The 26,760-nt window shown below is 43.2% G+C and overlaps 1 protein-coding gene across 1 annotated transcript; it reads left to right on the forward strand.

The window, feature by feature from the left end:
- Positions 1 to 684: 684 nt before the first annotated feature.
- ywhaqa (tyrosine 3-monooxygenase/tryptophan 5-monooxygenase activation protein, theta polypeptide a) lies at positions 685 to 21,975 on the forward strand. Its single transcript, XM_029754923.1, has 6 exons — positions 685 to 826; positions 1,784 to 2,246; positions 18,086 to 18,209; positions 20,788 to 20,951; positions 21,212 to 21,307; positions 21,700 to 21,975. The coding sequence occupies exons 2-6, from the start codon at positions 1,953 to 1,955 to the stop codon at positions 21,757 to 21,759; spliced, it is 738 nt and encodes a 245-aa protein (XP_029610783.1). The 5' UTR covers positions 685 to 826; positions 1,784 to 1,952; the 3' UTR covers positions 21,760 to 21,975.
- Positions 21,976 to 26,760: the final 4,785 nt, after the last annotated feature.

Raw genomic sequence — 26,760 nt, forward strand, 5'->3', positions numbered from 1 at the left:
GTCTATGAGGAAAATTAATGCAGTTTTTGGAGGGTTTTTGGAGGATTCTTTTTTTTTTGTTGATAAACTACAAAAATAAACACACTTATACGTGTTGTTCTACGTGCTGTTCTATGAGATAATCTTCATCAGCTAACATCATTTTTGTTAATTGTGAAGAATTTATGTAATCATAAAAAAACATAAATCACACAAAGGCTTCATAATTCATAAAGGTCACGTTAACTGATTATTATCTCATAGAAGAAAACGTATATGATCTCCTAAACCTGTGTTAACCTCAGACCTTATTTTCGGCGTTAATTCCAAAACCCTATTGTTTCCCTATAAAATGTTTCCCATTGGGATGGCTGAACGAACCAGAGGTAACTTATTTCCGGGTTTTAGGTGTACAAACTGGCGATGCCTATTGGTGTGACGGGAGGGCGTTGGATATCCATGGTAATGCTGACGTCTCCTCTCTTGCATTAACCGGAGTTCGTTTTGCATGGCCCGGTTCCCCGGGTAAATCAGTTCCCTTAAGATCCAATGGAATGGTAGAAAACATACCAACTCCGCTTACCTGGCCATGCAAAACAAATTTGCCCATTGGAGGAATACCCGTTGCCTCAAAAAGCCCTCCTTTCCCCGCGCTATCGTCCTATTAGTTCTTGTTTTGAACGGTGACGGATAATTCCGATTCAAAGACGGGTTCTCATAGGGCTATTGTTTTGTTGGACACGCCTTTTGGCCCTGTTTGGTTGAAGGCGTAGATTTTTTTCGCCTGCCCGAAGCTCATAGTGTATCTACTTGGAGTGGCTGATCGGAACAACCTAGCGAACTAAAGGTTGGGAAGTATTGCTTCTTCTTTATATATTGGAAATTAATGTGTAGCTTGGTTACTATATTTAAGGTCAAGTTCGGTTGTTCCAATCTTGTAAGGAAATGTAAACTGTATATCTATGGCTAGTTAGCTTACGGTGTGTGGTTGCCACTGCTTCAGAAAAATTATTCGGTATCGCGCTATTTACTGCAGCCAGACAGCCATCTAGCTAACGTTCGTTTGTTAGGCAATCAAATTTGGATATTGGGCAAACCACCACACTTGCTTGTAAACGAGATGCCATAAGTTGTAACATTAGGATATAGTAAACAAGTGAATTAGAACAATTTTACTAGTACTGTCTGTCATTAGCTAGTTAGTAGAGTAGTTATGTTACTTTAGCCAGCTAACGTTAGTTAGCAGACTACATCTGCCTGGCTAGCCTCCGCTGCAGATGGTTGGCTAACGTTAACTAACAAATTGGCATCATACGTTTTAAAAAGTATTAACGTTACTGTAGTATTGGGGAAGCGGGAAGGTTACACAATATTGTCTGGCTAGTGTCATTTCACCGAACTGGGTCGCTCACGACCATTTTTTTTAAACCTTTATTTAACTAGGCAAGTCCAGACGACCTAGGAACAGTGGGTTAACTGCCTTGTTGAGGGGCAGAATAGTTGTACCTTGTCAGCTCGGGGATTCGAACTTGCAACCTTTTGGCTACTAGTCCAACGCTCTAATCACTAGGCTACCCTGCCGCCCCGTGACTGGGTTGGCCTGACGCTGAGAGTGAAAGCTGTGTGCAGTAGTCGGAGTCATTTATGTGTCAAGCCAGGACTGTTTCCCAGCTAGCTAATGTTATATTAACAAGTCAACTATTTCATGTATTTGTAAAAGGTGAACTAACCAACCAACTTCATCACTACAAGTTGTGTGCAAGCATCGACCCGTCCTAAACAATCATCTCATTTTCCTCCCCAGGTGTCCATGTCTGGATAACATACCAGCACCTCCATTCACCTGTCCAACGATTCTAAATATCTATCGTTCTACACGATCTATCCCCACTTCTTTGTCCCATTCCTTCCGCTCTCTTGGGACCCTATTTGCATCTGCGAGCGACAGTTTGAACATCAAATTACACATAAATATGGATAAAACAGAGCTGATTCAGAAAGCCAAACTGGCGGAGCAGGCTGAGCGTTACGACGACATGGCTTCGTCCATGAAGGAGGTAACTGAGAAGGGGGCAGAGCTGTCGTGTGAGGAGAGAAATCTTCTATCGGTTGCCTACAAGAACGTTGTCGGGGCCCGGAGGTCCGCATGGCGGGTCATCTCCGCAATCGAGCAGAAGACAGAGGGCAGCGACAAGAAGCTTCAGATGGTGAAGGAGTACCGGAATAAGGTGGAGACCGAGTTGCGAGACATCTGCAACGATGTATTGGTGAGTTCATGTTTTTCTGTCAGCCAGAATGAGTGGGCATGTATGGCTTTGAGAGAACCAAATTTGATTTACCCTGTTCACCTCTGCTGGAAATTGAGGACAAACTGTCTGTGACGACCACAATAAACCATTTGTGGGGGTCAATAAATGTCAATCGTGGTATAAAAAGCTTCTTGATAAATTATTACTGTTTCTGTGAGGCTGAGGAGAGAGAAAGAAGCTGTCGTCCATTTTTTTTCCCTTTGGAGATGAGATGATTTGGTTGACTGACTGTATCCTCCCTCTTTATGACAATCTCTTTACTAGTGCAAAATAGAGCAGTCCTATAAATCCCTTGTTTGCTGTATTGCATTAGTGGAAACCAAGACTGTTCTCCGGCTAGGTCTGCCGGTTTTGACTAGCAGAAGTTGCTTTTCGTAGCAGGTTAGAATAATTAACGTGGCAGGTTAAAATGCAAAAGTGGTCTCAGACATGACTCAAACATATACAGTATCTAGCTAAACCTGCCCTGAGAACAGTGTTGGTTTCCACTAATGCAATGCTGCCCCTCATTCATGGACTTTAACATTGCAGTGCTTTTATTGGTGTGATGTTTATCTGAAACTATGCAGAAAGGCTGCACCAATTGATTATCTGAGCCACAGTGGTGCAGTGGAATGACCTCCCCTTTCTGCTGCTGCTCACAATCAATACAGTGCATTCGGAAAGTATTCAGACCCCTTGACCCTTTCCACATTGTTACTTTACAGCCTTATTCTAAAATGGATTCAATTGTTTTTTCCCCTCATGAATCTCCACAACATTACCCCATAATAACAAAGTAAAAACAGTTTTTAGATATTTTTTACAATTATTCAGACCCTTTACTCTGTACTTTGTTGAAGCACCTTTGGCAGCGATTACAGCCTTGAGTCTTCTTGGGTATGACGCTACAAGGTTGGCACACCTGTATTTGGGGCGTTTCTCCCATTCTTCTCTGTAGATCCCCTCAAGCTCTGTAAGGTTGGATGTGGAGCGTCACTGCACAGCTATTTTCAGGTCTCTGCAGAGATGTTCGATTGGTTTCAAGTTCGGGCTCTCGCTGGGTCACTCAAGGACATTCAGAGACTTGTCCCGAAGCCACTCCTGCCTTTTCTTTGCTGCGCTCTTGGGATCGTTGTCCTGTTGGGCAAAAGTTCTACTTCCAGTCTGAGGTGTGCCAACCTGAGCGCTCTGGAGCAGGTTTTCATCAAGGATATCTCTACTTTGCTCCATTCATCATTCCCTCGATCCTGACTAGTCTCCCAGTCCCTGCCGCGGTGCCTGGTTTCCTCCAGACGTGACCAATCTTGGTTTCATCAGACCAGAGAAAATTGTTTCTCATGGTCTGAGAGTCCTTTGGGTGCTTTTTGGCAAACTCCAAGTGGGCTGTTGTGCCTACTGAGGAGTGGCTTCAGTCTGGCCACTCTACCATAAAGGCCTGATTGGTGGAGTGCTGCAGAGATGGTTGTCAGTTTGACTGGGCAGCCAGCTCTAGGAAGAGTCTTAGTGGTTCCAAACTTCTTCCATCTAAGAATGATGTAGGCCACTGTGTTCTTTGGGAGCTTTTTGCGTAACCTTCCCAAGATCTGTGCCTCGACACAATCCTGTCTTTAAAAACCTGTTTTCACTTTGTCATTTTCAGGTATTGTGTGGAGATTGAAGATTCCATTTTAGAATAAGGCTGTAATGTAACACAAGGTGGAAAAAGTGAAGGGGTGTGAATACTTTCAGAATGCACGGTATGGTTTGCAGGCACAGGCCGTAAAGGCAGGCAGGACCTCTTTCCTTCCTCTTTTTACATGTCACTGAATAGTTTTATTAGGGTTGTCAATAGAACAGTCATACATTCTGAGTCAAAGGGCATGGCAAATGTCCACATAATAATGGGCTCGACTTGGTAGACTGATGTTTAGTTGGATTGGCTGCTTGAGTTTGATATGCCAGATCAAATGAGGCAAAACGGTAGTATGTGAACTGGGCCTCCATGGGGATGTTGGCGCATCTAGACACGATGACACGTTACAATAATACTAAGCAGTTATGGTACTGATAATATTAGCAAGTGACAGCACTTCCATAATCCTGTCACTATGTTTTAAAAATATGTGACCCCCGCCGACCTACCCTTTTTTTTTCAATCAAAGGCCCTTTTTTATTTTTGGTTTTGTACAGGAAGGTTTTTACTTGTTCTATACATTTCCTGTTCAACTGAGCTAATTTTAAGCTAACACCTTGATGCCCATGTTATATTGAATGTCTCAGTGGCACTATTTTGGTGATCAACTGTAGCATGAGCTGTCATGGGCTGATCATATGCCCCAACCCAATAAGATGGTGGTGGATCCTGTGGCCTTTGCTGTCCTTCAGTTCTTTGTTATGCAGAATGGCTGTGGCTGCATCTCAAATGGCACACTATTCACCCCATATAGGGCTTTGGTAAAAAGTAGTCAATAGGGTGCTATTTGAGACAGAATCCTAGTGTTGGCTGGAAGTTGCCAGACCTGTTTGCATTGATGTCTTATCTACCGTTACTATGGGAGAGTTTATTCTTACTCCTGCCTGCAGGGCTTAAGTGGGTGTGGCCATGGTGACAGACAGTACCTGTAATCTCTTTTAGATTACGTGCCGGTGCCACAGCCCCCTAATGTTCATCCACTTTAAAAGACACGGTTTTAACACCAAGGTGTGTCGATACTATGAGCTAATTTACTTCTAATTCTGCCTGTTCCTGGAGTGGCCAGTTTACCCACTGGAGCATGATCTACTCTTTATGATTGACTCATGTAATCATAGCCCCCCCCCCCATCCCCCATCCATCCGACAGGTAGATATGGATAGAAAAGAGCAGAAGCTCTGCTTTATCTGACCAGGACCCAGTCGTAGAAGAAGATTCATGCAGCACCCTGTGGATGGTGTCTCTGTCAACTCACCTAAAGCGTAAAACAAGACTGAGATTCGCATTAGTAGTGCATGACCTTCCCATTGGCTCACTGTATTCAGCGTGTGTGTGTGTGTGTGTGTGTGTGTGTGTGTGTGTGTGTGTGTGTGTGTGTGTGTGTGTGGTGTTAGAGATGAAACAGTATGAACATTTCATATCACGATTATAGTGGCCAAAATGATCACTGTTATCAGTATTATTGCGGTATTGTTAAAATGTGCTGGAAATGTTCAAAAAGTACTGATACACACTGAAATAATTTCACCAAGTTTTAAACATGAAAATAATAACATTAATGTTAAAGATGGCACCATGTGGCCATGAGAGGTACGTTTCCCTAGTGCAGGTTTAAATGAACACAACCTTTTAAGTAAGCAAATCAAATAAAGAAACAACAAATCAAATTAGCAGCACTCACTTTGTAGTGAGGCACGGCAACCTTCATCAGCCTCAGAAAGCCAGGCCTCTCAACAATTTGAAATGGCATCATCTCCTTTGCAATGAAATATGAAAGGGCTGCAGTGAGGTCTTGAGTATGTTTTGATGTGGGTGCATAAGCAGCCTGTCTTTTAAAAAAAATGCTTGCTGGAGTGTCTGTGTCACAACTGTAGATGAGGGACCAGTAGCATCACTGGGTTTGCCTGCTGCACGCCCACTCTGTAAACAAGGGAATGGCAAATGTACTATTATTATTGGTGTTACATTATATTTATTATTATATATATACACACACACACACACACACACAGTCTTGTCTTCTGTGTAGCATTTGATTATATGCAATGACCCCATGCACAATTTAGATAAATACAAATCAGTCTTAAGAAGACACTGATAGTAATTGCAATGAGCCCAACAATTGACATAAATACAGGAGTCTTGTATAGGAGTCTATAGTGTTTCTCCTGTTGGAACACTTTTACAACCAAGTCGAAGTCTGCCGGATTTTAAATGAACAAAATATGTTGGTTGGGTGACAACTCCATTGTGTCCTCCTCCCAGAGTGCTAAGAGCCTTGGCGTGACCCTGGACAACACCCTGTCGTTCTCAGCTAACATCAAGGCGGTGACCCGATCCTGTAGGTACATGCACTACAACATTCGCAGAGTACGACCCTGCCTCACACAAGAAGCGGCGCAGGTCCTAATCCAGGCACTTGTCATCTCCCGTCTGGATTACTGCAACTCGCTGTTGGCGGGGCTCCCTGCCTGTGCCATTAAACCCCTACAACTCATCCAGAATGCCGCAGCCCGTCTGGTGTTCAACCTTCCCAAGTTCTCTCACGTCACCCCGCTCCTCCACACACTCCACTGGCTTCCAGTTGATGCTCGCATCTGCTACAAGACCATGGTGCTTGCCTACGGAGCTGTGAGGGGAACGGCACCTCCGTACCTTCAGGCTCTGATCAGTCCCTACACCCAAAGAAGGGCACTGCGTTCATCCACCTCTGGCCTGCTCGCCTCCCTACCTCTGCGGAAGCACAGTTCTCGCTCAGCCCAGTCAAAACTGTTCGCTGCTCTGGCACCCCAATGGTGGAACAAGCTCCCTCACGACGCCAGGACAGCGGAGTCAATCACCACCTTCCGGAGACACCTGAAACCCCACCTCTTTAAGGAATACCTGGGATAGGATTAAGTAATCCTTCTAACACTCCCCCTCTACCCTCCCCCCAAAAAAGATATAGATGTACTATTGTAAAGTGGTTGTTCCACTGGATATCATATGGTGAATTCACCAACTTGTAAGTCGCTCTGGATAAGAGCATCTGCTAAATGACGTAAATGTGAATGTAAACTACATAATGTGTTATTGTGTTCAATGGGCGAATAGAGTCTGCCGACGCATACAGCAGCAGAACAACGTGTAGTGTTTTTACAGGCGTAGGTAACACTGAAAGCTTCAGTTTACATTATTGACAAGCTATTAGCAAGTTACAGACAAACCATGACATTTTCCCCCATTCAGAAGTCCCCACATCATGCATTGAGCTAAAAGTTAACTTACCTTGCATTCGCTATAAAGTAGTGGGTGGTGGTCGTCACGAAGATGACTCAAGAGATTTGAAGTGTTGCCCCCTTTCGCAGCAATTTCTTTTGTTGTTGCCATGTTCTGCAGACAGGGTGACCATCTTCGATTTTTAAGTTTCCCTAAGCACTCTTGTAAAAACCCAAAATACGACCACACTTCAGATTTGGTCCTCTTAGAAGACAGAAAAATCTCCCGAGCTCGGTCACTGCCTTCCGCCATGTTTTCACACTAAGCAAAACCCACATTGCAGCTGTGCCTACGTCAGACTGTTGCTAACTTTGGTTGATGCTGGACAGTATTTACCGGGAGTTTTTCAAACCGTGGTAATCAGACACGGTTTTAATGATGATTGAAAAGGCAATACTAATCGTCGGGAGTTTTACTGTGGTTTATCGTGAAACCAGTAACCGTTTCATCCATATATAGTACTACTCTTTATTGTTAACTACACAACCAGCTCAATAACCCTCTGTATATATGCGTCACCATCATGCTTTAAATAGGGCAGAGATGTTTGTGCGAAGCTTAGCTGTATTTTTCAGTTTATCCCTCCGAACAGTGTGGGATGCTTCCCTAATGGCACCCTATTCTCTATATAGGGCACTTATTTTTTTGACCAGGGCTGATAGTGCACTACCTCTGTACAGAGCCCCATGTAGAGAATAGGGTACCATTTGGTACGCAGATCCAGGGCCCCAAAGGAAAGGGGGGCGGATGGGTTCTAAAAGCCTGGCTAGTCTACTATAGAACAACCTAATGCACATCCTCAACACTCCCAGAGGAAGAGTTCTATAATGTGGAAATGGACTACCTCACCACTTAAGCCACATTTATTGCAATCTGTCTGGCGTTGTCTCTGTGGTGACAGTTGGGGGTGGGCTTTAACACTTGTTGGTTTCCTGTCAAAAAGGGAACTTGTGTGGCAGTGTCTTCATTCAACAGGCTGTGTCTGAGACCTTTGACATACAGCAAGGGAGACACACTAGCCCTGAGCATACAGTACCAGTCAACAGTTTAGACACACCTACTCATTCCAGGTTTAAAAAATATATATATATATATATATATATCTATATCAAAATATATTTGAGATTCTTCAAAGTAGCCACCCTTGGCCTTGATGACAGCTTTGCACACTCTTGGCATTCTCTCAACCAGCTTCATGAGGTATTCACCTGGAATGCATTTCAATTAACAGGTGTGCCTTGTTAATTTGTGGAATTTCTTGACTAATGTGTTTGAGGCAATCAGTTATGTTATGAAAAGGTAGGGGTGGTGTACAGAAGAGAGCAGAAGGAACTCCTTCAAGACTGTTGGAAAAGCATTCCTCATGAAGCTGGTTGAGAGAATGCCAAGAGTGTGCAAAGCTGTCATCAAGGCAAAGGGTGGCTACTTGGAAGAATATCAAATATGAAATATATTTTGATTTGTTTAGCATATTTTTGGTTACTAAATGATTCCATATGTGTTATTTGATAGTTTTGATGTCTTCACTATTATTCTACAATGTAGAAAATAGTAAAAATAAAGAAAAACCCTTGATTTAGTAGGTGTGTTTGATTGGTACTGTATGTTGGTCTATACAGTTGTCCTCCATACTCAATTGTGCAGTACATACTTAATTCTAGGTGTTTAGTGATGGAGGAAAGCTCAGTATTGTGTTGCATTTCTTGTGGCTCAGGTTTAGATCTAGCACCCTGGTGGATTAAAGCAGATTACCAGTAATCCAGACGGGTCCGTCATCTGTTCCAGTGTTTCCTAACTCCAGTCCTCCAGTTCCGTCAACAGCACACATTTTTGTTGTAGCCCTGGACAAGCACAGCTGATTCAACTTGTCAACTCCTTATTAAACCCTCAATGAGTTAAATTAGGTGAGTTTGGCTACAATAACAATGTGTGCTGTTGGGGGCACTCTAAAACAAGTTGGGAAACGCTGCTCTAGTCTTTACACCCTTTTGATCTGAGCTGTGGTTGGGGGTGTCAGGCTGTTCATCGAAGCGAGCCAAGCTCTCATCCACACAGGCCCTTAACTTAACCTACATACACTGAGTGTACAAAACATTAGGAACACCTGCTCTTTCCATGACGCAGACCGACCAGGTGAATCCGGGAGAAAGATGTGATCTCTTATCGATGTCACTTGTTAAATCCTCTTCGATCAGTGTAGATGAAGGCGACGAGACGGGTTAAAGAAATATTTTTATGCCTTGAGACAATTGAGACGTAATGCGTGCCATTGAGTGCCGTTTGAATGGGATATGGTAGTAGGTGCCAGGTATACCGTATTGTGTCAAGAACTGCTGGGCTTTTCACACTCAACAGTTTCCCGTGTGTATCAAGAATGGTCCGCCACCCAAAAGACATCCAGCCAACTTGGCACAACTGTGGGAAGCATTGGAGTCAACATGGGCCAGCATCCCTGTGGAATGCCTGACGAATTGAGGCTGTTCTGAGAGGGGGGGGGGGGTGTTCTTAATGTTTGGTATACTCTATATGGCGTGCAGAGCCATGGTCAAGTGGGCAATACTCTCGTCACATGTCTCCACCCTTCATCCTATGTCACCCTTCTATAGCTATACCTGTCAAATAAAGAACAAAAAAAATATTCCGTTTAAATAACAGATCATCATCATCCTGTTGTGTCACTTCCTGTCCTGTGTGTGTATAGGAAGCTGTAACCCTGACAGACACGGATGTTCATTGAGGATGTAGCCTAGTGTTTTGGTGTGGCAGGCTCAACACTGAGGTAGTTTGAACACTGGCTGAGCAGCATCTGTGTGCTCTAATTCTGCACTGGCCATCTGTTAGTGCCCTGCTCTACACAGGGCCCCTCTGGGCTAGTGCCTTCATGCTCCAGCCTCGTATTACGTAATAAGTATGTATGTTATTACATATTCTAGGTAGTGGGTACACGCAGGGACAGGGATGTTTGTGTCTGGTCAAGTTATCACACTTTGGGTACAGTAGGTGATTTTGTATTGCCTGTCTGTGCTGTCACGCCAACTCATTGTCATTCCGTGTTTGGTAAAGATGTCAATGGAATTTGACCAAAACAATGACAACGCCACCCATGCGTCCCCCCTGTGGGGGAGAGATTGAGAATCTCCTCGCTGCCGCCCATCAAATTAGCCTACATTTAGTAATTGTTTGTCTATTTCACACTATGTTGGGGTACAAATCTGAGTAATGCTTGTATAGATGTTTTTAAAAATGTTTTATTTATTTATTTAACCTTTTTATTTAACCTGGCAAGTCAGTTAAGAACAAATTCTTATTTTACAATGTCGGCCAACCCCGGCCATACCCACCCCTAACCCGGACGACGCTGAGCTAATTGTGCGCCTCCCTATGGGACTTCTGATCACTGCCTGGTTGTCATACCGCTGCGGCGCTCAGGAACCCTCAAAACGATGTCAACCCCAATACATGTTCATGTCATCGTCACCAATCGACTGCATTAGCCTACACTTAAAAACGGCTTCAGCTACCACCGCTGATTTCTATATGCTAGCTTTGCTACCAGCTTATACGAACGGGAGTTACCTTTTTTATTTATTTTTTCTAAACCTGAAAAGGACAACTTCTAAATATTATACAGTGAAAACAGCCAAATATATCCAAATTGGATTTTATTAACCACCTTGTGGGCCTGTTTAGAGCACAGAAATCATGACGGATTTGACGAATATCCATTTTGGTAGATTTGTTGAATGGTTTGCCAATGACGGTGCCCTTCTGTCCCCCAAGTTCTGCGTTTCAATGATCTCTTTACCCACATGCATGGAGTTGGCAAGAGCACAAACAGATCTGGGACCAGGCTGGATTTGTGTAACCTACGGTAAGCTGCTCATGAACCCATACAAACCCGTAAGGACTTGACCAATGTTTATAATGACTGCGTAATAATGCAGCTTCTGGTGCTGTGTTACGCTCAATGGGTTAAATAATGGTTTAAGCCAAAAATAAAACGGGACTGGTAGCTTTTTTTGTTTTTGTCTGTGCTAGTAATACTGTTCATTTGCTCTCGTCACCATGAATAACCGGGGATCTGCCATCTGCTGTGGTCAGATGACCGTTTTTAAAAGTAGCTAGACTATGGAAAGAATCCAGCTCAGTGGTCACAGTATGGCACTACAGCGTCCAACATTGCCATCCACTTTCACCTTATTTCACATGCTCCTGCTACTTGGTTGTTCAGGTGCACAGGGAGGTCGGTGACTAACACTTGTGGTATAGGGTGAAAGTCAACGTTAGCTATGTGTTGACGACATGACCGTGCCCAGCGCTCTGTTTTGAATGGCAGTGTCCCAAATGGCACCCTATTCCCTTGATAGTGCACCACCCATAGGGCACTGGGCAAAAGTCATGTGCTATATAGAGAATAGGGTGCCATTTGGGACGCATGCTGAATGTCTGAGCACATGTTTGTTGGGAGGCGGTAGGGAGGTGTACAAATTCCTCCCCTCTTTATCTGTGAAGGTTGCTGGGGATGATAGGAAGAGAAAATATTTATTCTGTCCTGATTCCCACCCTCCCTCCAGGGATAAGATCAAACTGGAAGAAATAGTCTATGTCCCAAATGGCCCCCTATTCCCTAAGGTGTGCTCTATTTTTGAGTCCTATAGGTCCTGGTCAAAAGTAGTGCACTTTATAGGAAATAGGGTGTCATTTGGGACACTGCCATGGAGAGGATGGCAGCAGAGAAATGATAGAATTGGTGTATAATTCAATAAGTCTCGACCGAGTGGCGCAGTGGTCTAAGGCACTGCATCTCAGTGCTAGAGGCGTCACAACAGACACCCTAGGCTCTACGGAATCCAGGTTGTATCACAACCAGCCGTGATTGGGAGTCCCATAGGGTTTGGCCGTTGTAGGCCGTCATTGTAAATAAGAATTTGATTTAAACGGACTTGCCTAGTTAAATAAAATTACAACCCAGCATGTTCACTTGAGGGGAGTCAGTGAGCTTTCCACTATAACTGTCAGGCCCGATTATGAGGTTTTTATTTTGCCTTGTAAAATGTTCAGCTAGAGGTGCTGAATCATGCCATGAGCCTTTGAGGAGAAGGACTTCTGCTTCACTGACCTGCTACTAACACACACACACACACACACACACTTACTGCGCGTGCGCGCACACACACACGTTCAGCGCTGTGCCTGCTTAGGATGGAGGAGTGCCTCTCTAAGGATGTTTGTGGTGACGATTTCACTTGGAGGAAATGGCGGCCGGTTCAGCCTATTTCCTGGGTTTGTTGTGTGGCTTAAGTGTGTGCATGTGTGAGCAAGTGACTTCTCAGAACAAGCCGTGGTTAAGCTGTACAGTTACGGATACTTCGGGATTTTAGAAATGAGGCCCTCTATCTACTTCCCAGAGTCAGATGAACTCATGAATACCATTTTTATGTCTCTGTGTGCCATTTGAAGGAAGTTGCTAACTAGCGCTAGCAATTGCGCTACCGCTAGTTAGCAGCTTCCTTCCAACTGCATGCTGACTTCCTTCAAACTGCAAGATATCCACGAGTTCATCTGACTCTGATAAAGGGCCTCATTCCCAAAATCCCAAAGTATCTCCCCTCTGTCTGTGCATATCTACAGCAGTAGTATGTCATTGGACACTCACTGTGAACTGTTGGTAGGTGTAGTGAGGGTGGGTGGGTGGCAGGTAGCCTAGTGGTTAAAGCATTGGGCCAGTAACTGAAAGGTCACTGGTTCAAATATCCGAGCTGACAAGGTGAAAAATCTGTCTGGTGTATGTGACAATAAAACACTTTACCTGTACGTCAGTACTGTGGGGCAGGTGTAGTTGCCTGTACGTCAGTGCTGTGGGGCAGGTGTAGTTGCCTGTACGTCAGTGCTGTGGGGCAGGTGTAGTTGCCTGTACGTCAGTGCTGTGGGGCAGGTGTAGTTGCCTGTACGTGTGGCAGTCATTACATTTTGTCAGCCGGTAACTGTCATGCAAATAACTGCCGGTCTCATAGTAATTTAACGTTAATTACCAAACACGTTTAGCATCCCCTGGCTTCCACGCATAGCCTACGAGCCACTGATGTAGACCTCTGGAACATCCACATTTTTAAAAAGTATTTTAAATTTGTTTAATATAGCTTACACCATAACAATTAATCCATTATTTATTTTAGTCAGGTATAAAGAAACATGATATGAAGAAAATGTAGCCTATTTCAGAAGAACAGAATGGCATATTCTAAGTCATCCTTATGTTAGGCCCTGATCTGGCTATGCCATATGTCTGTGGGTTACACTAGTCCATTTAGCAGACAAGATTTGCCTGTAATTCCCGTGGCATTCTTTGATATTAATATAGTTGAAGTCGGAAGTTTACATACACTTAGGTTGGAGTCGTTAACTCGTTTTTCAACCAGTCCACAAATTTCTTGTTAACAAACTATAGTTTTGGCAAGTCGGTTAGGACATTGTGCATGACACAAGTCATTTTTACAACAATTGTTTACAGACAGATTCTTTCACTTATAATTTACTGTATCACAATTCCAGTGGGTCAGAAGTTTGCATACACTAAGTTGACTGTGCCTTTAAACAGCTTGGAAAATTCCAGAAAATTATGTCATGCCTTTAGAAGTTTCTGATAGGCTAATTGACATAATTTGAGTCAATTGGAGGTGTACCTGTGGATGTATTTCAAGTCCTACCTTCAAACTCAGTGCCTCTTTGCTTGACATCATGGAAAAATCAAAAGAAATCAGAAAAACAATTTGTAGACCCCAACAAGTCTGGTTCATCCTTGGGAGCAATTTCCAAATGCCTGAAGGTACCACGTTCATCATGGGACCATGCAGCCGTCATACCGCTCAGGAAGGAGACTCCTAGAGATGAACGTACTTTGGTACGAAAAGTGCAAATCAATCCCAGAACAACAGCAGAGGACTTTGTGAAGATGCTGGAGGAAACGGCTACAGAAGTATCTATATCCACAGTAAAACGAGTCCTATATCGACATAACCTGAAAGGCCGCTCAGCAAGGAAGAAGCCACTGCTCCAAAACCGCCATAAAAAAGCCAGACTACGGTTTGCAACTGCACATGGGGACAAAGATTGTACTTTTTGGAGAAATGTCCTCTCGTCTGATGAAACAAAAATAGAAATGTTTGGCCATAATGACCATCGTTATGTTTGGAGGAAAAAGGGGGAGGCTTGCAAGCCGAAGAACACCATCCCAACCGTGAAGCACGGGGGTAGCAGCATCATGTTGTGGGGGTGCTTTGCTGCAAGAGGGACTGGTGCACTTCACAAAATAGCTAACTTTCCTCCCTCATGATGCTATGTGGATATATTGAAGCAACATCTCAAGACATCAGTCAGGAAGTTAAAGCTTGGTCGCAAATGGGTCTTCCTAATGGACAATGACCCCAAGCGTACTTCCAAAGTTGTGGCAAAATGGCTTAAGGACAACAAAGTCAAGGTATTGCAGTGGCCATCAAAGCCTTGACCTCAACCCTATAGAAAATCTGTGGGCGGAACTGAAAAAGTGTGTGCGAGCAAGGAGGCCTAGAAACCTGACTCAGTTACACCAGCTCTGTCAGGAGGAATGGGCCAAAATTCACCCAACTTATTGTGGGATGCTTGTGGAAGGCTACCTAAAACATTTGACCCAAGTTAAACAATTTTAAGGCAATGCTACCAAATACTAATTGAGTATGTAAACTTCTGACCCACTGGGAATGTGATGAAAGAAATTAAAGCTGAAATAAATCATTCTCTCTTATTCTGACATTTCACATTTTTTAAATAAAGTGGTGATCCTAACTGACCTAAAACAGGGAATTTTTACTTGGATAAAATGTCAGGAATTGTGAAAAACTGAGTTTAAATGTATTTGGCTAAGGTGTATGTAAACTTCCGACTTCAACTGTATATAGTAAAAATAATACAATTGAAGATAACTGAATAAAATGGAAAGGATATTTTTCCCTAACAATTTCTGAGGGTGTGGCTTTTCTGTGTTGAGTGGTTAAGTGATCATTTGAACAGGCTCTCCTTAATTTAGAGTTATTTTGCAACTTTAGTTGTGATACAAACCTTCAAAGTATTAGAAAAATACAAAAATAGCCTGCATGATGTGACTGATGATGATTTGAAAAAAAGTTGCATGAAAGGCATGCGCTCTGCTCTTTCTTGCGCAGGCTGCGCACACCACCAGTCTCTCATTCACAATTTTAAAAAGCACTTGATAATATTCTCACCCATCAGAATATTCTCAATTTAATCTGGTCTTTACATGTTGCCTACTAATATACAGTACCAGTCAGAAGTTTGGATACACCTACTCATTCCAGGTTTTTTTTTTTTTTACTCTTTTCTACATTGTAGAATACTAGTGACTATGTCAAAACTATGAAATAACACATATGGAATCATGTAGTAACCAAAAAAGTGTTAAACAAATTGAAATATATTTTATATTTGAGATTCATCCGTAGGGCTGACAGATGGTGACGCGGGATTCATCACTCCAGAGAATGCCTTTCCACTGCTCCAGAGTCCAATGGCAGTGAGCTTTACACCACTCCAGCCGACACTTGGCATTGCGCATGGTGATCTTAGGCTTGTTTGCGGCTGCTTGGCCATGGAAAACCATTTCATGAAGCTCCTGACGAACAGTTCTTGTGCTGACGTTGCTTCCAGAGGCAGTTTGGAACAACGTAGTGAGTATTGCAACCGAGGACAGGCGATTAAAAAAATTGTATTTAATTTTATTCCCCCCCAAAAAATGCATAAAAAAATACAAATAATGCACTTCAGCACTCGGCGGTCACGTTCTGTGAGCTTGTGTGGCCTACCACTTCACGGCTGAGCCGTTGTTCATCCTAGACGTTTCCACTTCACAATAACAGCACTTACAGTTGACCGGGGCAGCTCTAACAGGGCAGACATTTGACAAACTGACTTGTTGGAAAGGTGGCATCCTATGACTGTGCCATGTTGAAAGTCAGAGGTCTTCGGTAAGGCCATTCTACTGCCAATGTTCGTAAATGGAGATTGCGTGTGTGTGTGTGTGTGTGTGTGTGTGTGTGTGTGTGTGTGTGTGTGTGTGTGTGTGTGTGTGTGTATATACAAAACATATAGGCCTATGGGCTAGGCTACTTAATGCATGTGACTATGATTTGGAAAAGTTGTACAAAAAAAATGCATATGCTGTTTCTTGCCTTAGACTGCACACGCTGGGCATCAAGTGATGATATTCTCACCCATCAGACTATCCTCAATATAATCTTGTCTTTACATATACTAAATAATGTGTGAAATGAGTTGTGATTTATCATGCACCTGTCAGAACAGGGACAGTGGGGGAAAAAAGACATCTGTATGCACTTGAATAGCGAATGGAGGACCCTTTTCCCGCGGTGCCCCCGGTTTGTTTAATGCCGGCCAGGTAGAGCGCCGTTTTGGAGAAGCCTAGTTACCGTGACTCAACAGTCACATGGAAATTGACTGTGGTCATGACTCGTGACTGCTGGTGTGGTTGTAGTAGGGTCACCGTAACAGCCCTGCCTGTACGTCAGTGCTGTCCTCTGGCAAGTGTAGTTGTCGGTGCTGTCACCGGGCGTCTCACCCAGGCTGTCAGATTGTCGTCACACCAATGCCAAGCTGATAATCAGGTATTAGAGAGCCAGCATTAACTGCAGCCTGTAGCTGGTATCACCTTCACTCAAGCCTTGCACTGGGTTATCTCTATGCCTCTGCATCTTTCACTGTTTTTCTGGGTTCGCCCACTACACAGATGAAACACAAATGATGTCATTGTAATTCCTCCCTGCCTCCCTCCTTGGGGCTGAACATTGGCCTCACCATGCTGTAGTACTGACCTCCGCAGATGCAGGGAGCGGATAACTGCTTACCACACGTGTAGTCTAGAGCCAGTTTGTGCTGTCATGCCAACTACCTGTCACTCATTGCCATGCCAAACTTGACAATAACAATTATGGAGTAGATGAGCACAAACGTATGTGGGACCAGGCTACCTAACACACGTGGTCTCTAGGTAGGACTCTGTCTACTGCTGTAAGCAGCGTGCCCTTATTAAGAGGAAGTGGACGATTGTTCGGTTTACACAGGAAGCTGGTTGTGGAGTGCTCATTCTTTCGTACCAGTGTTATGTGCATGTAAATGCCACCACAACCTGTTTGTGGGAGTAACACACAATCTGAGGCAACGGATAAGTCAACAAAGTACAGCTACAATAATTGATAGGGGTTTGTCCCAAATTGCTCCCTATTCCCTATATAGTGCACTAATTTTGACCAATTCTGGGAATCGGGTGCTATTTGGGACTCATTCAATGTTTTTTTTTTTTTTTATATGTGCGATAACCATGCAGAGTGTTGGTGTGTTGACGACAATGTAACTCCAGAAAATCATGTCCAAGGTTTTATTTAACCCGAGTCATCCTGCACCACTGGCCAAAGGAAGGAGTCCATCACATTTATTTTATTTCCTTTTTGTAAATTATATTTTCTGTTGCTGAAGAAGCACTCCCTCTCTGGATGCCACAGTATTTTCTTTCTCCTCTTCAAAGCAGATCATATTAATGAAAAATATACTCTTTTTCTTGAAGTTACGACTTCTAAGCATTTCTTCCAATTATTTTCTCCAATTTGAATTATTGAACTGTGGCCTGTTGTGGAATCCTGTCTGTGTACAAAATGAGTTGGGACGTGTCCCAAATGGCACCCTGTATAGTGCACAAATTTTTACCAGGGCCCAAGTGTACTATGTAAGGAATGGGGTGCTATTTGAGACGCAGACATGCATCTCAAATAGTTCTTCGCATTAATATTAACTCTCCTGTCGTGTTTTTTTTCCCCCTCAGGGGCTGCTGAGCAAATATTTGATTGAAAATGCTCCTAATGCGGAGAGCAAAGTGTTCTATTTGAAGATGAAGGGAGACTACTACAGATACCTGGCTGAGGTGGCCTCCGGAGACGACAAGAAGGGTAAGTACTGGTCCTCTGGACTGATCAGTCGCCGTCTACGTACCAAATGGCACCCTATTCCCCATATAGTGCACTGCTTTTGAACATGGACCACATCCTAAATGGTCAAAAGTGGTGCATTATATAGGGAATAGGCTGTCATTTGGGACTCAGATTCATTCTCTCAGGACAGGGTAGAGAGAGAATGAATGGTAGTTACATATCGCAATATTAGATTGGTCGGAACTAGAAGCATAAGCATTTCGCTACACTCGCATTAACATCTGCTAACCATGTGTATGTGACCAATAAAATTTGATTTGATATTATTTCTGGATGATATTACATTGATATTTGACTCCAAGTTTCAATTTGTGAACATTTTCTGTTCCTGTACCAAAACTCCGGTATTTTTTTATTTAACTAGGCAAGCCAGTTAAGAACAAATTCTTATCTGACGGCGTAACCCGGCCTAACCCAGGCGATGCTGGGCCAATTGTGCGTCGCCCTATGGGACTCCCAATCATGGCCAGTTGTGATACAGCCTGGAATCGAACCAGGGTCTGACGCCTCTAGCACTGAGATGCAGTGCCTTAGACCACTACGCCACTTGGGAGCCCAACAGCCTATAGCTTGTTCTCCATCTTCTTTTTAAATAGTGAGCCACATGTTTTCAGCACTTATTTCCCTGACTGATCAAAACTAGTTCTCTCTTCTCCCTCTGCAGCAGACATGTAGTGAGCAATATGTTTGGAACATCAAATCGTAGTATCAATTCGCAATACATATAGAAACGTGAGAATCGCAATGCATATCTTATCAACACCTAAGTATCGTGATAATATCGTATCGTGAGGTCCGTGTCAATTCCCAGCCCTAGCTCCCACTGGTCTCCCTGTCCCTCCCTTTAACTGGAGCCAGGAGTTTACAGTGGATAAAAGACTCAATCATAAACTGCATTGTGGTAGAAAGGATTACATTGGCTTATGAGGTTGTAGTCTGACCATGAAATGATGGTTATGTTGTAGAGCAGACAGTATACCAGGGAGGACAGCAGCGCTTGCGTCCCAAATGGAACCCTATTCTCTTTAGTGCACTAATTTTGACCAAAGCCCTGGACCCTGGTCAACCATAGTGTACTAGATGGGAAATGAACCGGGTGCCATTTGGGATGCTCATCAGTTATCTTTTGTTGATATTGTTTTGTTGTCAGACAGTATGTGTTCATAAGACATTTGGTTTTGTTTTCCTGTTTCCCTTCAAATCATTGTAGAGCTTGAAGGTATTTAACAAGCGTTTACTCAAGCATGCATCACCCTCTGGGGAAAAAAAATATAAATACATTCTGTGTGTTTGAGCGCCATCCAGACCTCTAGCTTCAGGGGATTCAAGTTTGTTTGTTTATTTATTGCAGGCTGAGTTAGTTTGGGCACTGAACGTGGAGATGGGTATGTGAATGTTCCCTCCCCGGGGGTCTCTTCCCTCCCTCCTGCCCCAATTGAAGATGGAGGGGGTTGAAACGGGGAAGGGAGGATGTGTCTCTGTCTGGCACCAGCTACAAATGAACTGTTGAAATGTAGGCCTAGGTCTAGTCAGTTAGTAGCATACCGCTTGCTGGCTTATTTTGGCAGCCACTTCAGGCACTCTGCAATTAGGTCCACATGGATCATATCAGGGGATTATTTGGTACTTTTTTTTTTTTTAATATAGATCTTTTTTTCTATTTTACCCCTTTTTTCTCCCCAATTTTTTGCGATCTTGTCTCATCGCTGCAACTCCCCGACAGGCTCCGGAGAGGCGAAGGTTGAATCATGCGTCTTCCGAAACATGACCTGGCTAACCGCTCTTAACACCCGCCAGCTTAACCTGGAAGCCAGCTGCACCAATGTGTCGGTGGAAACACCTTTCAACTGGCATCCGGGGTCAGCCCGCAGGCACCCGGCTTGCCACAAGGAGTTGCTAGAGCGCGACGAGCCAAGTAAAGCCCCACTGGCCAAGTAAAGCCCCACTGGCCAAGCCCCACTGACCAAACCCTCCCCGTGCGCCGTCCTATGGGACTCCCGACCACGGCTGGTTGTGGAACAGCCCGGGATATGAACCCGGGACCGTAGTAACGCCTCTAGCACTACTGTGGCTTAGACCCCCCCCCCCCCCCCCCGGTACTTTGTTATTCTTAATGCCACGGCACTATTTGTAGCTTCGGTGCTCAACAAAGGATATTTATAAGCCCATTATCTCATATAAGGCATAGCTCTCAGAAACACTTTCAGATAGGCTGACAATTGTCAGAACAGTGGCCAGGCCAGAGCAGGGAAAGGAAAGTGACTCCATCTGGAGCAGTGATGGATGCCTGGAGACACATGACGTTCTGACCAAAGTCACATTTTTACAAAGGTTGTGAAATGAAACCGAGACAATTGGTTTGTCCCAAATAGCGCCTTTATCCCTATGAAGTGTACTACTTTTGAGCCTATGGTCCCTGGTGAAATGTAGTGCGCTATATAAGGAATAGGGTTCCATTTTGGACATAGAGCTCCGACTCTTAAAAACATTCTATATCTTAATTATTCCTTCTTACCCCCCCCCCCCCCTCCCACAGAGACGATATCCAACTCTCAAGACTCCTACCAGGAGGCGTTTGACATCAGCAAGAAGGAGATGCAGCCCACTCACCCCATCCGCCTGGGCCTGGCCCTCAACTTCTCTGTCTTCTTCTACGAGATCCTCAACTCCCCAGAGAAGGCATGCTCACTGGCCAAACAGGTCAGGATGATGACACATCACAGAAGCCCACACTGGCGGCGTCCCAATCTGCACCCTGTTCCCTATATAGTGCTTTCATTTGACCGGGACCCATATGGCTCTGGTCAAAAGAAGTGCACTATATAGGGAATAGGGTGCCATTATGTGGTGCGCACTATACAGGGACAGAGCTGTATTATATGCCCCCTCTCTCTCCACCTTTCATCTCCTTGTTCATATGCATATATCAACCATTTTATTATTTGTGTGTGTGCTCGTAGGCCTTTGATGACGCTATCGCTGAGCTCGACACGCTGAGCGAAGACTCGTACAAAGACAGCACCCTCATCATGCAGCTGCTTAGAGACAACCTCACAGTAAGTACCCTCCTGCCTCTCTCCACGGAGCCACGAGATTGGACACTCCTGCAGCACATCTGCCCCCCCCTCCACCGAGCGACATGATTGGACACATCCCACCTTCATCCAATCACCCACACAGGCACTGACTGCAACCCCCTCTAGTGTATGCACATCTTAGTTTAGTGTTTTAATCTCAAGCAGGTGGCAGTGCCATTTGTGAATGATTAGCTATGATATAGGGGTTTGAAATGATTTGACCTAAGTGGCGCACATGTATAAATACCATTTAGCTTTACTTTTATCCAAAGTGACTTACAATACAGTGAGTGGATACATTTTTAGACTGTGACTTCTGAAATGCTTGTGGTCAGTGCATTGTTAATGGTTTTTTGTCTTGTGTGTTTCAGCTATGGACGTCTGACAATGCAGCAGATGAGCCAGAGACCGGAGAGGAAGGAGAGAACTGAGATGCTCCCCCGTCCTTCCTCGCCAACGAAAAGAAAAGAAACACCCCAAAAAATATTTTACACTTCATTCCTTATTGTTCCACTTGAAATTATTCTAGTAATGAACGCCTGTCGTTACCAAGGAGCTGTCAGTGTGTGGGAAATTTTCAATAATTTTCGTCTTCACCACGACTCATCTTTTTGGTATGAATAAAAGATAAATTAATTTAAAGTAAATAATATCGCCATTCCTGAGTTTGTGTTTGTCCCGGCCTTCCTGATGTGCAGTTTCTGCTGTAGAAAAGTATTCGCTTCACTTAAACATCAACGTTAACTGTCTGTTCAACATGACAATATAGGGTGTATGTACACTCCCGTACATATTTATTTGGACAGTGATGCTAAAACTTTTAATTTGGCTCTATACTCTAGCATTTTGGATTTGAGATCAAATGTTTTATGAGGCAACAGTACAGACTTTCCTTTTTTTGGGGGGGGGGGAGGTTCATATGTATCCATTTTTCTGTTTAGAAATGAATATACTTTATGTATTTAGTCCCCCCCTTTTTGAAAGTATTTGGACAAAATCACTAATAGTGTTCCATTTAGTCAAAAGTTTAGTATTTGGTCTCATAGTCCTAGCAGTGTCTACATCAAGCTTCTGACTCTACAAGACTTTCTTTATGTATTTGCAATTCGTTTTGGTTGTTTCTGATAATTCTGTGCCCAATATAAATGAATGGTAAATAATGTAGTGTCATTTTGTGGTCACTTTTATTGTAAATAAGAATAGAATATGTTTCTGAACACTTCTACATTAAGGTGGATGCTACTACCATGATTACGGATAATCATGAATGAATTGTTAATAATGATGAGTGAGAAAGTTAGAGGGTCAAAGATCATACCCCCAAAAACATTCTAACCTTTCACCATTACCAATAACAGTGGAGGTTAGGATTTTCTTTTGGGTATGATATTTATGCATCTGTAACTTTCTCACTCATTATTCATGATGATCCGTAATCATGGTATCATCCACGTTAATGTAGACGTGTTCAGAGACATTCTATTCTTACTTCCAATAAAAGTGACTACAAAATTACGCAATACATTATTTACCATTTCTATTGGGCACAGCATAATCTGAAACAACCAAAACAAACTGCAATTGCATCCAACCAATTTGTAGTCCCAAGCTTGGTGGGAATATGGGCCCAAATACTAAACTTTTGACTACATTTAAAACACTAAGTGAATTTGTCTAAATGCTTATGACACCTTAAAATGGGGGGACTAGATACATAATGTGTTTTCATTTCTAAACAGTGAAAATACCCTCAAATAGACTGCCTGAGTGGCGCAGCGGTCTAAGGCACTGCATCTCAGTGCTAGAGGCCTCACTACAGACACTGGTTCGATTCCCGGCTGTATCACAACCGGCCGATTGGGAGTCCCATAGGGCGGCGCATAATTGGCCCAGCGTCATTAGGGTTTGGCCGGCGTAGGCCGTCTTTGTAAATAAGAATTTGTTCTTAACTGACTTGCCTGGTTGAATAGAAAATGCAATAAAAGGTGACATTCTGTACTGTAGCCTAGTATGAAACATTTGATTTCCAATCCAAAATATTTTATTTCAAATCCAAATTGCTGGAGTGAAGAGACAAATTAAATGTTTTGCTTCACTGTCCAAATAAATAAGTGTGTGTGTGTCCAGAAAGATCTGTTTAGTACATTACGAAAGACCATTTGCAAGCGAGCATGGAGCAGCCTGGGCATATGGTGGGGAGGGAAAGACATGTCAAGCTGACCCAAATTTTACAGCTATTCTGGCATGCCTCCACGGTTTGGTCTTCCAAAAAGGTTGCAAGGTAGTTGCATCTGCCAGCACCTGCTGGACCATGTAAACCAACCTGTCATGTTGTGTTTGTCCCAAATGGCACCCTATTCCCTTTATTATGCACTACTTTTGACCAGAGTCCTCGTCAAAAGTAGTGCACTATGAAGGGAATAGGGTGCTATTTTGGGATGCAGATTGTATGGTAACTTGAACACTCCTGCCACCTGTATTGTATGAAGCTGCTGAGGTTGTCCAGCCAGTGGTTGCATCCCTATTACCTATATTAGTGCACTACTTTTGACATGGCGCCTAGAGGCTCTGGACAAACGTAGTGCGCTATATACGTGCTATTTGGGATGCAGACTGTCAGCAGAGCATGTGCTATACATGGGCTCTTGTTACAAGGTCTCTCCCTTTCGAAGGTCACAACACTCCTTCCTAGTTATTATATTATTCAACATTGAGGTGACCATTTGCTACTTTTTAGCATGTCTGACAGTAAAAAGGTGGCACTTTATGAAGACAAAAATAAAAATAGTGAAATGACAAAATAAGTAATGCATGCCCATTTTTCAATGTACACTGGAATGGGAATCAATATTGCACACACAAAGTCCCATTTTGTTTTTGCTTAGTACTTTTCATTGCAGGTTTGTGCACATGTTAGAGGGTGTTTGGTTTGTCCAGTGATTGTCTTTAGAGATTCGGACCACTTGTGTTTTTGCTAACCATCGACTGTAGTCCCCCAAACCCTTTGTGAAAATGTGTAATTGCCTATGGAACATCTATGTAACATTAATAAAAATGACATTTTATAAACCATACATTTGTGAGAAGACATGGTTGAATTTATTAAATGTATTTATTAACCTTTTAACACCAGGGGAACCCATTGAGACCAGGGTCTCATTTCCAATGGTGCTCTGATAACAACCGTTCAAGCAATGTGAGCAGGCCGTTTGGTCTAAACCAATTTCGGGTAGCATCCGTAGCAGGAGTGCATGATCAACTGTATCGAATGCTTTCCACAGATCAATATGAAGGGCAGTGCAGTGCTGTTTCCTGTCTAGTGCATTAACAATATTAAACAAAGATATAAACGCAACATGTGAAGAGTTGGTCCCGTGTTTCATGAGCTGAAATTAAAGATCCCAGAAATGTTCCATATGCACAAAAAGCTTGTTTTGTTTTGTGCACAAATTTGTTTACATTGCTGTTAGTGAGTATTTCTCCTTTGCCAAGATAACCCATCCACTTGAAAGGTGTGGCATATCAAGAAGCTGATTAAACAGCATTATCATTACAAAGGTGCACCTAAAAGGCCACTCTAAAATATGCAGTTTTGTCACACAACACAATGCCAAGAGGTGTAGACCTTACAATGAAATGTTTACGTACAAGCCCTTAACCAACAATGCTTTAATAAGTTTTAAGAAAGTAAAAAATATGTCTCAAGTTTTGAGGTAGCGTGCAATTGGCATACTGACTGCAGGAATGTCCACCAGAGCTGTTGCTGAGAATTTAATGTTCATTTCTCTTCCATAAGCCGTTTTAGAGAATTTGGCAGTACGTCTAATCGGCCTCACAACCGCAGACCACGTGTAACCACGCCAGCCCAGGACCTCCACATCCAGCTTCTTCACCTGCAGGATCGTCTGAGACCAGTGTCATGACGTTGGCCTGTGGGTAAGGTTTATGACCCCCCCATAAATACCTTCTCCCTTCCCCTCTCTCTCTGACCCTACTGAAGGACTGGAATAGCCTGTGTTAAATATAGAGAGTCTGGGAACATCAAACAAATGGGGAAAGGAACCATCTTTTGTTAATAAAACCAGTTGGAAATATGCTTGATAACGTAATGAGTATGTATGTCAGTTCATTGTTATCTGAGACATTATGATTGATGGCAGGACGACATAAAATGTACCGGAGAAAGTATACACCCTCTAGTTATCAGAGTCACATGGAATTGTTATGCAATTGAAACGTTTGATATTGAAATTGTTTGTTAGGAGATTAAATGTAATTTTAGCTTCCAAATGAGAGAATTGGGTTTTCATAAGGAAAGTGCCCTGCCGATCAGTGGCCCAACCCTTTGTAGAGACATGGGGTTATAAACGATGGGGCGCCTCCTTCCCCCCCTCTCCACTATATAAGTCTTTGACGAAAAGACATTTCTGTGTTCCAGTACGAGAGGTCTGCAGCCTCGACGTTATAAGGACAGACATGTTAACTAAACCATATCAAGGACAGAACTAAGCCAACCTCGGCGTGAGCTTTGATGGCGAATGGTATGAACTTTGAGCTTATTCACTACAGAAGTGATACTTCCTAGCCGTTGAGTTAGCAGCGGCCGCTGTTGACGTGGGCTAGGAAAGGACGGACGACGGATCCAGTCTAACAGACGGACGAAGATACCACCACGTATCCAATTTACCACCATTGACATTCTTCCACTACACAACAGGAAGATCTGTTGGCCAACCACGGCCAGCATCTACGACCAATCTACCGAAGCGCAGCTCAGAGTAAATATTTATTGCATTTTCCTTTTCCAAATGGGCGGTAATTTAGAATGCATAAGATAATGTATTTACGATAGCATAGCTGCTGTTTCTGTGTTCCTAAATCTTCCCGCTCTTTCATTCAAGCCCAACCCCCTTTTCCTTTGTGTAACCAGCCATGATACAGGCTCAGTCCATCAGGACGTTTTCTGTATGACATCATATGAATTCTGTGTATTTGTAATTCTGTGTGATTAGTTAGGTATTTAGTAAATAAATAATTAAACCCAATTTTGTATTGCTGATTCAACTTGTTAGCCAGGGTTCGTGAAGATAACCAAGAATTTATAACTTTCATGATGAGATTGAAAATAAGATAAGATTGACTGCTATCGATGTAAAATATTACTAAGTATTTTAAGAGTTTATTCAGAAGATAACAGCTCTATAAACGTTCTTCTGTGGTGCCCCGACTTTCTAGTTAATTACATTTACATGATTAGCTTAATCAGGTAATATTAATTACAGAGAAATAATTTTATAAATTAGCATGTCATATCACTTAATCCGGCATAGCCAAAGACACGACATATGGTGCCCCCTATGAGGACTCTAAAACTAAGACGCACGTTGGGTCAATGTGATAATAACATATGGAGCCCCCGTGCGAGGAATCTA

This window comes from Salmo trutta, chromosome 1 (assembly GCF_901001165.1).
Source record: "Salmo trutta chromosome 1, fSalTru1.1, whole genome shotgun sequence".
Classification (NCBI taxonomy): Eukaryota; Metazoa; Chordata; class Actinopteri; order Salmoniformes; family Salmonidae; genus Salmo; species Salmo trutta.

Bases quoted from the DNA above. Each gene is read 5' to 3' on its own strand.
- ywhaqa (XM_029754923.1), top strand. From the start codon at position 1,953: ATGGATAAAACAGAGCTGATTCAGAAAGCCAAACTGGCGGAGCAGGCT. The intron at 2,247-18,085 runs GTGAGTTCATGT...TTTCCCCCTCAG, and splicing joins ACATCTGCAACGATGTATTG to GGGCTGCTGAGCAAATATTT. The intron at 21,308-21,699 runs GTAAGTACCCTC...TGTGTGTTTCAG, and splicing joins TGCTTAGAGACAACCTCACA to CTATGGACGTCTGACAATGC.